Source organism: Chiloscyllium plagiosum, unplaced genomic scaffold (assembly GCF_037043375.1).
Source record: "Chiloscyllium plagiosum isolate Xiang-an unplaced genomic scaffold, Cpla_swu_hap1 HiC_scaffold_45, whole genome shotgun sequence".
NCBI lineage: Eukaryota > Metazoa > Chordata > Chondrichthyes > Orectolobiformes > Hemiscylliidae > Chiloscyllium > Chiloscyllium plagiosum.
In genome coordinates, this window is record NW_028270183.1 from 988,969 (window position 1) to 1,006,237 (window position 17,269).

The window sequence follows — 17,269 nt, forward strand, 5'->3', positions numbered from 1 at the left end:
CTCTCCTCTTTGTGATTTTTATGAATGACTTGGATGAGGAAGTGGAAGGGTGGGTTAGTAAGTTTGCTGATAACACAGAAGTTGTTGGAGCTGTGGGTAGTGTGGAAGACTGTGTAGATTGCAATGGGACATTGACAGGATGCAGAGCTGGGCTGAGAAGTGGCAGATGGAGTTCAACCTGGAAAAGTGTGAAGTGATTCATTTTGGAAGGTCAAATTTGAATGCAGATTACAGGGTTAAAGGCAGGATCCTTGGCATTATGGAGGAACAGGGGTCCACATTCACAGATCCCTCAAAGTTGCCAACCAAGTTGATAGAGTTGTTAAGAAGGTGTATGGTGTGTTGGCTTTCGTTAACAGAGGAATTGAGTTTAAGAGCTACAAGGTTATTCTGCAGCTACATTGAGTCCTGGTTAGATCACACTTAGAATACTGTGTTCATTCTGGTTGCCTCGTTATAGGAAGTATGTGGAAACTTCAGAGAGAGTGCAGAGAAGACTTAATAGGATGCTGCCTGGACTGGGGGGGCATGTCTTATGAAGAAAGGTTGAGGAAGCTAGGGCTTTTTTCATGGGAGCTAACAAGGATGAGAGGTGACTTGATAGAGGTGTACAAGATGATGAGAAGCATAGATAGCGAGAATGGCAAGAGACCTTTTCCCAGGGCAGAAATGGCTTTCACGTGGGATCATAATTTTAAGGTGATTGGAGGAATGTTTAGGAGTGATGTCAGAGGTAGGTTCTTTACACAGAGAGTGGTGAGTGTGTGGAATGCACTGCCAGCAGTGGTGGTAGAGTCAGATACATTAGGGACATTTAAACGACTGTTGGTTAGGCACATGGGTGATAATAAAATGTATGGTATGTAGGTTGGTTTGATCTTAGGGTAGGATAAAACTGAAGGGACTGTACTGTGCTAGACTGCTCTATAAAGTTTAGAGTGGGTTGGAAAAGCACAGCTGGTCAGGCAGCATCCGAGGAGCAGGAAAATCGACATTTCAGGCAGGAGCTCTTCATCAGCCCTTCTATGTCCTATGTTTCCCAGTTTGTTACAGTTCCAAGAGGGATATCCCAAACTGTTAAGCTCACAGGGAGAAGGCATGAACTGGCTTCCCTCTTTTAATCACCTGACCCTCAGTCACATGTGAAATCTGATCCCTTCCTTTTCACCCAGAATCAAATTAGCATACATTTTGAAAGGAGTCAATTTAACCAAGCTTTAGATTCATAGAGTCATAAAGATGTACAGCATGGAAAAAGAGTTAGTTTATTAATGTCAAAACATGCAAAGTACTAATAACATACAGATGTTATACACATAGATTAGAATTAACGTTTGAGTCCAAAAAGATAAAAGTCAAAAAGAAACATATGTGATTTTGTAACAAAAGCAGAAATTGTTGGAAAATTTCAGCAGGTCTAGCTGCATCTGTGGAGAGAAATCAGAGTAAACTTTTTGGCCCAGTGACTCTTCTTCAGAACTGGTGGTAGCTAGAAAAAGGTTAGTTTTTATGCAGAGGATAGGTTGGAGGGAGAGGGTAAGAAGTAAATGATAGGTTGAGGTAGAGCCCAAAGAGGAAAAAGAACAGTTCTCAGGCAAAGGAGTAGATAACAATCAGCCTAGGAGATTGAGTGGCTGCTGATGGGGACTATGAGTAGCAAACAATGGGTAGTGTGTAATAGCAGACCATGTGATAACAAGACTTGGTGTGTGGGATTTGGAGTATGGACATGGGAGAAGGTCACAGGATCTGTCTCTGAATTGTCATGAAGAACGGATAGTTGAATGTTGTGGCTGTTGCATTGGAGGTTACAGGTAACATTGACAAGGGTAGTTGAACAGTCAGTATTTGTTTTGTAGGTTGATTGAATTTCACAGAATCACAGAATTGTTTCAGTGCAGAAGGAGGCCATTCAGCCCATTATCCTGCACCAGCTCTTCAATCCAACATCGTCATCTAGTGACAACCTCCTGCTTCCCCCCGCATGCCCTTATACATTATTCAAAGTTTGGGTGAAGATTTGTATCTCGGGTGCTCGTTGTTGTGGTTCTGTTCGCCGAGCTGGAAATTTTTGTTGCAAACGTTTCGTCCCCTGTCTAGGTGACATCCTCAGTACTTGGGAGCCTCCTGTGAAGCGCTTCTGTGGTGTTTCCTCCGGCATTTATAGTGGTCTGTCCCTGCCACTTCCGGTTGTCAGTTTCAGCTGTCCGCTGTAGTGGCCAGTATATTGGGTCCAGGTCGATGTGTTTGTTGATGGAGTTTGTGGATGAGTGCCATGCTTCTAGGAATTCCCTGGCTGTTCTTTGTTTGGTTTGCCCTATAATGGTAGTGGCATGGCACTCATCCACAAACTCCATCAACAAACACATCGACCTGGACCCAATATACCGGCCACTACAGCGGACAGCTGAAACTGACAACCGGAAGAGGCAGGGACAGGCCACTATAAATGCCAGAGGAAACACCACAGAAGCACTTCACAGGAGGCTCCTAAGCACTGAGGATGTCACCTAGACAGGGGACGAAACGTTTGCAACAAAAATTTCCAGCTCGGCGAACAGAACCACAACAACTTATACATTATTTCTATCCAAATAATCATCCAATGCTCTCTTGTATGTCTCAATTGAACTTAGCTCCAACACACTTCCAGGCAGTGTATTCTATATCCTAACTACTCACAGTGAAAAAGCTTTTTGTCACATCACCCTTGCTTTATTTGCACATCACTTTAAACCTATATACCCTCTTGTTCCTTCAATCAATTGGAACAACTTATTCCTGTCTACTTCATTCGGCTCTCTCATGATTTTGAGAACCTCAATCAAGTCTTCTCTGAAAAGAGAACAGTCCCAACTCCTTCAATCTATATTCATAACTGAAGTTTTCTCATATCTGGAACTGTTCATGTAAATCGCTTCTGAAATCTCTCCAATGAATTCACTCCTCTCCTATAAAGTGATACCTACAGCTGTACACAGTACTCTAGCTGAGGTCCAGCAAATGACTTAGGCGAATTTAACATCACCTCCTCGTTCTTGTATTCTATCTCTTTTGGTAAAGCCAAGGACACTGTGTGCCGTATTGACTAGTCTCTCCACCTGTCCTACCACCTTGAATGACCTGTACACATATACACCTACTACATCTAATTTTGAAATCCTTGAAATTTTTAAAACAAATTCCTTGTAGCCTTGTCTCTTGTTGTCTCCATAAGCTCGTCTGACCTGGACAAACTGTCTTTTACCCTGATTTCAGGCAGTTGTGGATTATTTGTTCCAGTTGCTCATTTGTTGACAACATGGCTTTAGTCTTTTAGGTTCCATTCTCTGGAGTGTCACTTGTGAAAGACCCCTGCCTCTTCACTTTCCTCTGTTGCTTTAAGATTTGTTTGTAAAACTTAACAACTTAGTTTTGACAGAATCTTGGCACAACCTGTTCAATAATTGTTAAAAGTAGTTTTCATGGGCTTTCAAAAAACAGACTCTTTGCAATTAAAATGGTTCTGATTATTTTTAAGGAGGTATTTATTCCCTCCATCTTTGTTGGGTGCTCTTGTGTCAAAAATGATTCTTGTTTAAGAAAATAATTAAGTAGGCAGCTATGAATATTTGAAATAGGATCGGGAATAGACCATTTGGCCCCTAGAACCTACTCCATGATTGAAATATTTGTGTTTCAAATTCTACATTCTGATCTACACTCAATAATCCTTCATTCACTTGTCTAACAAGAAGCTGTCTACCTTTGCCTTAAAAATATTCAGTGAGCATTGCCTTCACCATCTTTTGAGGAAGAGAATTCCAAAGTCACACAACCCTATGAGTGAAAAAGTTCTCCTCATGTCTGTCTTAAAAAGATGATCCCTAATTTTAAAACAGGGTCCCCTAGATATGGACTGACCTACAAGAGGAAATATCTTTTCCACATTAACTTTGTCAAGACCTTAAATCAAGTCACTCCTCATACTTGTAAACTGCAGTGGAGTCAAGCCACTGGTCAACAATCAACCTGGTGTCGGACTTTATTTGCTCGCCATTGCGAAGAAATATGTAAGAACAAGCTTTGGTAGGTGCCATTTAATCTTTCCTCCCTCCCTGCAGACCACTGTCAGTTCTCTAGTCTTTTCCAAAATCACTGCACCTGACTACATAGACACAATATGGTGCTTTGTCCAGATGTTAAGCAATTTATTTTGAGTTAAATGTCCATTTTAACTTTGAAATAAAACTCTGAAAGTAAATGTTACAACTAGTGTGATTGTCCCTGTTATATTTAATCTTTGTTCTCATATTTGTACCTTCTGCATTTTTGCCCTGAATGTACTGAAAGAGCCTTGTGAATCCTGAGTACATGGCAAATTCCATTAAGAAGGACGTAGTGTTTGTAGCAACCCATTTTGAAGCATTGTAATGGCGAACCTACATGTGGAGCAATAAAGGAAAGCAGAGATTAAACATCAAACAGTCAGTTCAACTAGCTAAAGATCAAACCATGTAAACTTAACAAAGCATATCTTATTCCCAGCTACATGATTTTGATTCTGTTTGCCTAGATTAACCAGCTTTATGATTATTTCTGTGTAAACTTATACACTAAAATAACATGTTTTGTTTTCTGGACCCATGCCCATCAAAACTGGTTTGAAACTACTTGATCTCATTCCATGTAGGATGCTTATGGCTGATGACGAATGTCAATTGTCATTTGTTAGTCTTGTCTGGATCAAATTCAAGCTGTATTCAAGAGTAAAATAACTGTGTCCTCACTCAACAACTAATTACTATTTTAACCCTTTCCTTTCAGATGTCATTAGTTACTTCATAGAGATTAAATATATTTTTCAAATGTTGCTTATTGACATCATATACAGCGCCTATTGTTTTGAAGGTCAAAAGAAAAATGATCAATCCAATATTCTTTTTCAAATCCTATTTGTCCAAGGTAAGCAGTATGCAAAGCAAAAGAAATTCACTCCTGCAGAAATGAACTTCCCAGCTTCTTACATTATACACACTTTATTCATTTTACTCTAGAATTGAGAAGTAGTTCTGAGCTCCATTTCTCACCTCATAATCTGAAGTTTCACAAACAAGGTCATAGTTGAAACATTCCTTTACTTCATTGCATTGAGCTGGTTTAGAATCACTGCTCAAAGATGAATAAAAGAACAAAAAAATTGTAAGTAAATATTAGCCAAATCATCCTTGACCACCATTTCAGCATAGTAATCCATCTTAAAATAATGCTTGCATTTTTGACAGATACACCATTGAAGATGCTTAAAAGACATGTAAAGATAGGAAGTTTGATCTTTGAGATATATAACATAGAACATTACAGCTCAGTACAGGCCCTTTGACCCTTGATGTTGTGTTGACATGTGAAACCAATCTGAAGCCGATCTCACCTACACTATTCCATTATCATCCATATATTTATCCAATAACCATTTAAATACCCTTAATGTTGGCAAGTCTACTACTGTTGCAGGCAGGGCATTTCATGCCCTTACTACTCTCTAAGTAAAGAACCTACCTATCTATCACCCCTCAATTTAAAGTTATGTCTCCCCGTGCTAGCCATCACTATCCGAGGAAAAAGGCTCTCAATGTCCACCCTATCTAATCCTCTGGTCATCTTGTCTGTCTCTTTAAGTCACCTCTCAACCTTCTTCTCTCTAACCAAAACAGCCTCAAGTCCCTCAGCCTTTCTCATAAGACCTTCCTTCCATACCAGGCAACATCCTGGTAAATCTCTTCTGCACCCTTTCCAATGCTTCCAAATCCTTACTATTTTGTGGCAGCCAGAACTGTACGCAATATGAATTAAGTAGGAAGTTTACAGGGCTATTCTGTCTTGTGTTCCTGAACACTTCGGGCCATTTGGCATCTGATTGAGGGGGACAATGAAAGGAGATAGTTAAGTTTATCAATTCATGTTGTCTCCTAGCGCTGACTTGAATGCCTGTAGGAATCAAGGGGCCATTTATGATTTTTTGCTGGTGTTTTTTCGTCTTATTTCTGTCTCCTTCAGGAATTGACAAACAGATTTTGGCGGAGTGTATTGGGTTGCATCATCTAATGGAAAGAATCAGCATAATGATTCCCCTTATTTCAACAAGCAACCTTAGTGAGAATTTTCACACATATTATCATTCAGTATATATAACAACACTAACTAGCGAGCATTTCTGGCTAACTATGAGCAGTGAAAACTCTGGAAACTTTATATTCTTCCTTAATTTGAACAGTGTAGCCAAATTTCAGGCCTCTATCATTGGTTTGACTGAGTTCAGTTAAAAAGAAAGGAAGCCATACATGTATATTGCAGTTTGTACAACCATTGGATGTCTCAAAGTGCTTTCCAGTCACTTAAGTGTTTTTAAATTGTAATCACTATTATAAGAGGGCAAGGATCTGCCTGACTTGTATGGCTCAGCTATTCACTGAAACATTGAGCAGATCCTAAGTGATCTTTAAGTTTATAAGCTCTACACTTGTTGTATAAACCTAGTATTTTCCTATATATGCTATTGATTTGTAAGCACGTTTACACTAGAAAATACAGGCACTGTTTGCCAGTTAATGATTGTTTTCTGTTTTATAAAAGGCTGAAAGATATTCTATTGGTATCACTGATGGTAGTCTGTGATTAATCATGAGAGATGGTAAAACACCAGTTTTACACTATCCACGATAGAGTGTCTCACTTTGTAGAGTAATCCATCTCGTACCTGGACAAAAGCTGACTGCACTATGCTTTTGCTTATTAGTGTCTTTCCTATTCTCCTCCCTGAAGGCACTAACTATTCTTGAATTTCAGCTGTGTTGTAATTAGCATCCCCTAGTACCACACCGTTCCAGCACCACACTTTTGACTCTAATCTCCAGCATCTGCAGTACTCATTTTTGCCTTTCCCCTATACTTTGCCAGTTGGCCATTCTCCAAATGTGAGTCCAGACAATGAGTGCTGGCAAAATATCTGGCTGTGTCACAGAATACCTAAACCCAATCCTGTGCATTTTGCAGTGATGGTCAGTTGATCAGAAGTCTGTGTTTATTAGGAATTCAGAGCAAGGTGAAATAAAGACCTCATCACATTCAGCTATGATACTATAAGTTGCAGGACACATGATTGGTGCTTCTAAATCACAGTCTCCTATTTACTTCTTTGGGTACACTATTCATTTCTTACCTTATCCCAATTTCTGTCAGACCAAGGTATAGAAAGATAATTAGTCCAGCCCAGTACCTAAGGGGAGAAAAATACAACCAATCTAAACAATATAGATATAGTCCCACAATTTCAGTTTATATTTTGAAAATAAATCTTACAATCCTTCAATAGTTGTATCCATTTTTAAAAAAATGAATAAAAATAAAAATGAAATAAAAATAAAGAAGTCTAATATTTGGCAAGAAAAAGATATAGTAGACTGGGAAGATTAACACTCATTCTATCCCTCAGCTCCATCCAGTATGACTCTTCCCTGGAACTTTGGTCATTCCCTTAGTTTATTTTCTGTTCAGTGAAGGGATATGAGCATTGCTGACTGGGCCAGTATTTATTGCCTTTCTATAACTCTTGATCTGAGTGGCAGGCAAGATCTTTAGGAGAGCATTTAAGTGGGCGGCACGGTGGCACAGTGGTTAGCACTGCTGCCTCACAGCGCCAGAGACCCGGGTTCAATTCCCGCCTCAGGCGACTGACTGTGTGGAGTTTGCTCATTCTCCCCGTGTCTGCGTGGGTTTCCTCCGGGTGCTCCGGTTTCCTCCCACAGTCCAAAGATGTGCAGGTCAGGTGAATTGGCCATGCTAAATTGCCAGTAGTGTTAGGTAAGGGGTAGATGTAGGGGTATGGGTGGGTTGCGCTTCGGCGGGTTGGTGTGGACTTGTTGGACCGAAGGGCCTGTTTCCACACTGTAAGTAATCTAATCTAATTCAACCACATTGCTGAGGGTCTGCAGTCACATGTAAGTCAGGTAAGGTAAGGATGGCAGATTACTTACTCTAATGGACATTAAGTGAACCAGGTGAGTTTGCATAACATTCAACAATGTTTACATTGAATTATTGAATCTTAGAATAATCCCTACAGTGCTCAATTTTAATTCAAGATTTTTCTTGAATTCAAATTTCACCATCTGCCATGGGATTTGAAGGCCAGACTTTGGTCTGGGGTTTCTGGATAATTGTGCTACACCAGCACCTCCCCTATGGCAAAAGTATTTCAGGGATATACATAAAACTTATGTAGGTTTATTTTTTGTTAATGGAAATGAAGATATAGTCATTAGCTACCACAAATGCAGTCACTAGGTGGCAGTAGAAGAATTCGGAAATATAAATGCAGTGCAAAGTTAGTTTAACTTTTATTACTACTGGACTACATTTTACAATCAGTGGCGAAGCAGCACTACTTGAAGAGAGTTTCCCATAAGGATCTGTTGGTCTCTTTTGCTGTGCATTTCATCTTTCCCAATTTTAACTGGTACAAAGTCAAGGTGATCTCCAGGCAGCGAGCAATAGTGATGTCATCAAGCAGGGTAAACCCCCAAGCACATTGAATAATTTTCAACAAACCAAGAAGTAAAACTCACGTATTAATCTTCAATGTTTATACATTTTGCAGAGTATGAAAATAAATGCTGGGGCACACCAGAGAAGTTGAAATATTGTAAACAAGCTTTTAAGTATGTTATTACAAAAAAACCCAGGTATTTTTAAAGGGGAAAAATTGACGTTTTACAAATATAACATTTATTTTTCAGAACCATGACTTAGCATTCTATTAAAAAATTATGTTGCATTAACAAGTGACTATTTAAAAGTAATTTTAAAAAGAAAAGAAGGAAGTTCTGATATGTTGAATGTAATTGTAACAATTGCAGTTTACAGAGACTTCAATAGTGCACCTTTAGGAGAGGGAATCACTGATAACTGAAATTTTGCATTACATTATACAATCAGAAACAATTTGGCATCATTCCAATGCAAAATCTGGATTGTTGTTTCTGCTCTGAAGGGTAACTTCAATTTTCAGCCCATTGAGTTATAAAGAGAGGTTGGATAGGCTGGGATATTTTTCCCAGAGCATAGGAGGTTTATAAAATCATGAAGGGCAGAGAAATGTGAATGGCAGGTTTATTTTTCCAATGGTGGGGGATTTCAAGACTAGAGGGCATATTTTTAAGGTGAGAGGAGATAGATTTTTAAAAAAGACATGAGGCAATTTGTTTACACAGAGGGTGGTTCATGTATGGAATGAACTTTGAGACGAATTGGTGAATGTGGGTACAGTTACAACATTTAAAAAACACTTCGATAAGTATATGAGTAGGCAGGGTTTAGAGGGACCAAATGCAGGCAGGGAGGACTAGTTTAGTTTGCGATTATGATCGGCATGGACTGGTTGGATTGAAGGGTCTGTTTGTGTCCTGTATGACGCCAAGATTCTATGTTTTCCTCCAGATAGCAACGTGATGGTGCTTGCTGCCTGCGGTGCAACCTGTGGTGCCAAACAAGTGGTCATTTTTATGTATGAGTCAAATAATTGGTATTGACAAAATGTTAATCATGAGCATCATCGTAGCTGAGTTTGATCCTCTTATCATTTGTGAGAGAGTCACCTGGTTTGCAATCAGAAGCAGGAGCTCTCACTAATTCTCTTGTAGAGGCGAAATACAACTCTCCTACCTGCTGATTTACTTGACATTGCATAATTCAAAGCATCTACATTTATTTATAATTCATGGTTTTATTCAGTTATTTCCATTCTTATTATCTTTATTTATTGTTCCTGCTCTTAGCAGTTCCTAGATTATTCAGTTGTTACTATGGCATATTTAAATCTATCTTTTGCCAGAATCATTAGTATATGGTTGACAGATGTGATTTGGATCCGAATCAACATTTTTCCCCAGATATTTTACCCCCTGGGGATAAGCTAACTTTTTGGGGGGGGGGCAAGCTTTTCAGTTTGCGAGAGAGAAATAAACCATATTCAAGGATGTGAGCTGCAAACTGTATTGGTATGCTACCCCATGCAACTAGAAAGTCCTTAGCCTGTCTGCCATATGGGGATGATAGGAAGAGGTAATGGGAGGCTTTAACCAAAGCATTATTGAAACCCAGCCATCTCCCCTTGACCCCTGTTTCCTCTCTTACCCCCCAAATATATTTTAAAATAAATGTACTCCATTGTTCAGGGACCCAGAACACTAATGACTGTGTGATCCCTTCTGAGCCAAGGAAGGAGGCCCTCGCTGGAAGGGCAGGAGGAAGTTCTAGGCCAGCCCTATTCATTTGGCACACATCGCTTTTTTGTCATTCCATGTTATGCTTATTGTTTAATTCATTACTTGTGTCAAGTCTAGTTGTTGTTACTTTTAACTTAAGAAGTAAAATTGGTAATAAAGTTGATACACAGCTTAATTCCAGGTGGCAATGCTGCCTCATACAACACACAAAGAATCCCAGATGAGCAGGTGCAGACCACAGGTGATCAAGACGGTCTGCCTCGATGCTTGATGCCAAACTGCTAGATGCAGTGTTTACTCTTTTATTCTCATAGAAACTGAGTCAGTGAGTTGAAATAGACTTTTACTTTTTGAAAGCAATAAAGGATGGAGAAGTGGGAGCGATGGCATCAGCCGATTTAGGATTGTGGAAAGGGTACAGGACACAGTCATAAAAAGAAGTGAGATGACAAGAAATGTAAGTGTGAATAATGCCAGGGGTTTTAAGAGAGATGTCATGTGTGATTTTTTTGCCAAGATTACCCCATATTATGAAACCTTTTTTGCAACTAGTGCTGGGCTGTTGTTTATACACTGTATTTAGATTCTGGTGTGACAGTGTAATTTGACTAATTACAGTGGCAGACAAGAATTACTTTTAATTTTGTCAACCGCAACTAAATGAGCTCATACTATAATTATTATAAAATGTAAAATGGGAGAAACCTTATTAATGATCTGAATTTTAAAGAACATAAAACTGCCTTGAGTTTTGCATAAAGGAACTAAAACTACATCTCCTGTCGAGGTGAACACCTGTACTGTGCATTCAGAAGGAACAGAAGCCAATAGGCAATGTACAGATGCCTTGTGTGTGCAATCTCTAGGACTTCAATGGACAGTACATCACTATAATTGAGACATTCCTTTCTGTGCACAGCCACCAGAACAAATTTAGATGTGCACAGTTTAACCTTAGCTTTCAGATTACAGAATTTGCTTCTTGGCTAATTGGGCAAAGCAATATTTTGCCTTGGTATAGCCAGTGAATTTAATTTTCTTTCTCATTTAGCATTATTTGTTTTTTTCCTTGAAACATGGGGACTCCAAACTTAACCAATCCACCCAATTTATTGTCTTAGATAATTTCTAATCAAACACTTCAGAGGGGTTATTACACACCTCTGGAGCAGGTAGGACTTGAACCCTGGCCTCCTGGCTCAGAGATAGGTACAGTGCAACAAGAACCCACGTTTTTGCCTTTTTATTATAAATGCTGTTGTCTCTTCAGGAAATGGAGGATGTTGACAATTAGAAGCAAGGAGAGTTGTGCCTACGGTGTGGGAGAGAATACTTTAGACCAACAGTATTATTTCTAGGAATGACTGAGAGACCAGGTTGTCTGATAGCTATGGACCTTCAGGGAAACAGTATTGATCTGTAAGAGGATTACCAAACCAGTTCTGCAGCAGTATTGTGACAACTGTATTAAATCTTTGTGCTTTGTTTTTCAAAGTGTCACAGGGGAAACTGTCAGTTATGCCAATGTGCAGAACAAAGTTTTTCTGGGAGGCACTGAAGCAGTATTTCCAGCGAAAACTGATTAAAACACAGGATTACCAGTGAGAATGTACAGAGAATTGAGAAAGAATGTATTGTTAATTCTGCTATGTCAACCCATAAACATTGGAATTTTCACATCAGCTGATTTGATACTTTTCTTGCTACTGTTCCAACATTGGGTCAAGGTACTGCTTTCAAGTGCTTAAAACTACAGATACAGTAGTATCTGTACTATACTATAAACAGAAGAGCCTTGGGAAAAGTTGATGAGCAGAGAGATCTGGGAGTTCAGGTCCATTGTACCCTGAAGGTGTCTGCACAGATGAATAAAGTAGTCAAGGATGCATTTGGTATGCTTGCCTTCATGGACGGAGTATTGAGTATAAGAGCTGGCAGGTCATGTTAAAATTGTACAAGACTTTGATTAGACTGAATTTAGAATACTGTATGCAGTTCTGGTCGCCACATTACCAAAAGGATGTGGACACTTTGGAGAGGGTGCAGGGAAGGTTTACAAGAATGTTGCCAGGTATGGAAAGTGCTAGCTATGAAGAGAGGTTGAGTAGGTTAGGATTGTTTTCATTAGAAAAAAGGAGATTGAGGAGCGACCTGATTGAGGTCTACAAAATCATGAAGGGTAGAGACAGGGTGCATAGCGATAAGCTTTTTCCCACGGTGAAGGATTCAGTAATGAGAGGTCACGCATTAAAGGTGAGACAAGAAAAGTTTAAGGGGGATACCCTTGGCAAGTACTTTACACAGAGGGTGGCAGGTGCCTGGAACATGTTGCAAGCAGAGGTAGTAGAGGCAGGCACAGTAGATTCATTTAAGATGCACCCGGACAGATGCATGAGTAGGTGAGGAGCAGAGGATACAGATGCTTAGGAATTGACTGACAGGTTCAGACAGTACATCTGGATCGGCTCAGGCTTGGAGGGCTGAAGGGCCTGTTCCTGGGCTGTAAATTTTCTTTGTTCTTTGTTCAGTATGGCACTTACAAATGTTTTAAAATTTAAAGTAATTTTGTACTTTTGTTAAAATTTATTTGAATTATTAGTTAGTATTAACAAGCAGTGTTGCAGCCACCACTGGTGTAGTGTCAGGATAATTAAGGCAAATTCTGCATCTACAACAATTCAGGGTCTGAGTTTTCCTGGGTAGCAAAATTGGTGCTTCAAGACTCCAAAGTACATTCTATCTGGCCTCAGGAGTCGGTATCATTGTTAGCAGATAGTGATATTTTCAATTTTAGTGCTACACATCCAGAGTCCTAACATCAATATTACCATTTCAAAAGGGGATAAAATAAATTATCTTAAAGTTACTGATCTTAAGTAATGAGGTTTAGAACTGCTCAGAATGAGATTTCTACTGCAGAGATTGTCCCGTTCAAAAAAAGAGCATAGATTTACAATGACTTGTTTGTGTTAGAAACCTAACAACTTGTCATTGCTGAAGCATGCATTGTTCATAATAGATTGAAAATTCTACATTTAAATGTTAAATTAAGTTTTATCAAGCATTATCGATCATTGTGATACCTTCTGGGGAAGGTGGGACCTGTACAAGGAGGACAGGCTACACCTGAACTGGAGGGCTACCAATATCCTGGGCAGGAGATTTGCAAGAACTGTTTGGGAGGGTTTAAACTAGTTTGGCATGAGGATTGGAACCAAAGCTATGGATCAGATGATTGGGTAGCTGGTGAACAGGATAGAGCATGCAGAGAGTCTATGAGGAAGGATAGATAGTTGATCGGGCAAAGTTGCAGTCAGTGTGATGGGTTGAAGTGTGTCTATTTTAACGCAGGAAGTGTCAGGAATAAAGGTAATGACAATAGTAATGCTCTCCCACTGAGACATCTGATACCTGACCTGGTTCACTGCCAAGCTCCAAATCCAATATGGCCTCCCTTCTAGTCAACCTATCTGCACATTGAGTCAGGAATCCTTCCTGGACACACCTGACAAAATCTGGTCCATCCAAACTATTTGCACTTAGATGTTCCAATCAGGAATAAAGGTAATGAACTTAGAGCATGGATCAGTATGTGGAGCTACGATGTTGTGGCCACTATGGAGACTTGGATATCACAGCAGCAGAAATGATTGTTGGATGTTCTGGGGTTTTGATGTTTCAAAAGAAATAGGGAGGGAGGTAAAAGAGGTGGGGAGTGGCATTGCTAATCAGGGATGGTATCACAGCTGCAGAAAGGGAGATCATTGAAGAGGGTTTCTCTACTGAATCATTATGGGTAGAAGTCAGAAGCAGATAAGGAGCAGTCACATTATTGGGAGTTTTCTATAGACTCCCGAATAGCAACAGAGATATTGAGGAGCAGCTTGGAGGCAAATTTTGAAAGGTGCAGAAGTAACAGGGCAGTTATCATGTAACATTGATTGGAACGTCTAAGTGCAAATAGTTTGGATGGACCAGATTTTGTCAGGTGTGTCCAGGAAGGATTCCTGACTCAATGTGCAGATAGGTTGACTAGAAGGGAGGCCATATTGGATTTGGAGCTTGGCAGTGAACCAGGTCAGGTATCAGATGTCTCAGTGGGAGAGCATTACTATTGTCATGGAGAGGGATAGAAGCAGACTGTATGGGAAATTATTTAATTTGGGGTGGGGATTTACAAGGCTATTTACAAGGCGGGAACAGTGGAGCATAAATTGGGAACAGATATTCTCAGGGAAATACACGATAGAAATGTGGAGGTTGTTTAGGGAGCACTTGTGAGTGCTGGATAGGTTTGTCCCACTGACGCATGGCAGAGATGGTAGGGTGAAGGAACCTTGGATGACAAGAGCTGTGGAACATCTAATCAAGACGAAGGAGAAACCTTTCTTAAGGTTGAGGAAGCGAGGATCAGGCATGGCTTCAGAGGGTTACAAGGTAGCCAGGATGGAAGTGAAGAATGGACTTAGGAGAGCTAGAAGGGGACATGAGAATGCTTTAGTGGCTAGGATTAAGGAAAACCCAAAGGCATTCTTACATTTATGTGAGGAACAAGATGATGGCCAGAGTGAGGGTAGGGCCAATCAGGGACAGTGGAGGGAATTTGTGCCTGCAGTTGGAGGAGGTAGGGGAGGTCCTTTTAATGAATACTTTGCTTCAGTATTTGCTAGTGGGAGGGACCTTGTTGTTTGTGAGGACAGTGTGAAACAGACTGATATGCTCGAACAGGTTGATATTAAAAAGGAGGATGTGCTGGAATTTTGCAAAACATGAGGATGGATAGATCCTCTGGGCCAGACATGACTGGATGGTGGCAAATGTTATTCGCTTGTTCAAGAAAGAGAATAGGGATAACCCAAGGAATTATAGACCATCAGTCTTATGTTGGTGGTGGGCAAATTATTGGAGTGGATTCTGAGAGACAGGATTTATGATTATTTGGAAAAGCATAGCTTGATTAGGGATAGTCAGCATGGCTTTGTGAGGGGCAGGTCATGCCTCACAAGCCTTGTATTCTTTGAGGATGTGACACAACACATTGATGAAGATAGAGTAGTGGATGTGGTGTACTTGGATTTTAGCAAGGTGTATGATAAGGCTCCCCATGGTAGGCTCATTCAGAAAGTATGGAGACATGGGATACACGGAAATTTGGTTGTTGAGATGCAGAATTGGCTGGCCAATAAAAAACAGAGGGTGGTGGTAGATGGAAAGTGTTCAGCCCAGAGCTCGGTGACCAGTGGTATTCCGCAGGGATCTGTTCTGAGACCTCCGCTCTTTGTGATTTTTATAAATGACTTGGATGAGGAAGTGGAAGGGTGGGTTAGTAAGTTTGCCGATGACACAAAGGTTATTGGAGCTGTAGATAGTGTGGAGGGCTATTATAGGTTGCAACGGGACATTGAGAGGATGCAGAGCTGGGCTGAGAAGTGGCAGATAGAGTTCAACCTGGAAAAGTGTGAAGCGATTCATTTTGGAAGGTCGAATTTGAATGCAGATAATGGGGTTAAAGGTAGGATTCTTAGCAGTGTGGAGGAATAAAAGGATCTTGGACTCCACGTCCACAGATCCCTCAAAGTTGCCACCAAAGTTGATAGGGTTAAGGTGTATGGTGTGTTAGCCTTCATTAGTAGGGAGATTGAGTTTAAGAACTACAAGGTTATTCTGCAGCTCTATAAAGCTCTGGTCAGACTATACTTGGAATATTGTGTTCAGTTCTGGTTACCTCATTATAGGAAGGATGTGGGAAGCTTTATAGAGAGTGCAGAGGGGATTTACCAGGATACTGCCTGGACTGGAGGGCATGTCGTATGAAGAATGGTTGAGGGATCTAGGACTTTTCTCATTGGATCAAAGAAGGATGAGGGGTGACTTGATAGAGGTGTACAAGGTGATGAGAGGCATAAATAGAGTGCATAGCTAGAGACTTTTTCCCAGGGTGGAAATGGCTATCACAAGGAGTCATACTTTTAAGGTGATTGGAGGAAGATTTAGGGGAGATGTCAGAGGTAGTGGTGGGTGTGTGGAATGCACTGCCAGCGGTGGTAATAGAGTCAGATAAATTAGGGACATTTAAACGACTGTTGGATAGACACATGGATGATAATAAATGTATGGTATGTAGGTTGGTTTGATCTTAGAGTAGGATAAAACTGAAGGGCCTGTACTGTGCTGAACCGTTCAATGTTCCATGTTCTATGTCCCAAATTGGATAAAAGTGATATTTACAAGGGACATATGTTATATATTTTAAAAGGGATTTCAATATTATTGATCTGTTGACTGTTAGCTTTGAACAAACAGCACAATAACACTATCAATTCCAAAATAACTAACTTAGAAGTAATGTAAATTGCGTATTGCAGAAAAATAATTTTAGTTATATTGCAAATCAATGCACAAATTATTGTTGAAAATCAGTATATTATTTTAACAGTTTGTGCAGAATGTATAGAAATGAATAGAACCATATTTAGTATAAAAATGTTATTAACTTTACTCAAACAAAGTTAAAAAAAGCCCTTTATGCTGAGAGGTCAAATTATTTCAGATATACTGAGTTACAGTCTTTTTAAAAAATACTATTATCATGTAAATTGAAAGAAAACTTTTAGAACACTCACATTGTTGTGCCCAGGTTTTTCTCTCAGTTGTTCTGATGTCAGTCGATGACTGTTTATTTTGTGTCGCTTAAATGAAGAACTACTTGCGTTTTATACAATTTTGGTTTTGAAGGTGGGATGTGATTATAAAACGTTGATTATTCAACATTGAATGACAAAGTTATGCAACTATTGCAAAAGATCACATGCTCTGCATATAAAGTAATTGTGTAAGTCATGTGACAGGCTTTCCAACAATAAAGCTGAAAGAATAGTCATCAGCTATTTTTTAAGTATGTCATATGTTATTCTTTGCCAAGATTACCCAATGCTTATGAAACCTTCTTGGACCAATGTTGGGCTGTTGTTTTCAGTTAGATTCTGATTTAATTTTGTGCGGTTTGA

The 17,269-nt window shown here is 39.8% G+C and overlaps 1 protein-coding gene across 1 annotated transcript in view; it reads right to left on the minus strand.

Moving 5' to 3' along the window:
* The window catches only part of LOC122552332 (heme-binding protein 2-like), a 28,747-nt gene extending 11,710 nt beyond the window's left edge, over nt 1-17,037 (minus strand). The window contains exons 1-4 of the mRNA XM_043695086.2: nt 16,886-17,037; nt 7,199-7,255; nt 5,070-5,148; nt 4,301-4,421 (exon numbers count right to left, since the gene is read on the minus strand). Coding sequence (XP_043551021.1) covers nt 4,301-4,421; nt 5,070-5,148; nt 7,199-7,255; nt 16,886-16,887 — 259 coding nt within the window. The 5' untranslated portion in view covers nt 16,888-17,037. The remainder of the gene's footprint in view (nt 1-4,300; nt 4,422-5,069; nt 5,149-7,198; nt 7,256-16,885) is intronic.
* Between the last annotated feature and the right edge of the window lie 232 nt (nt 17,038-17,269).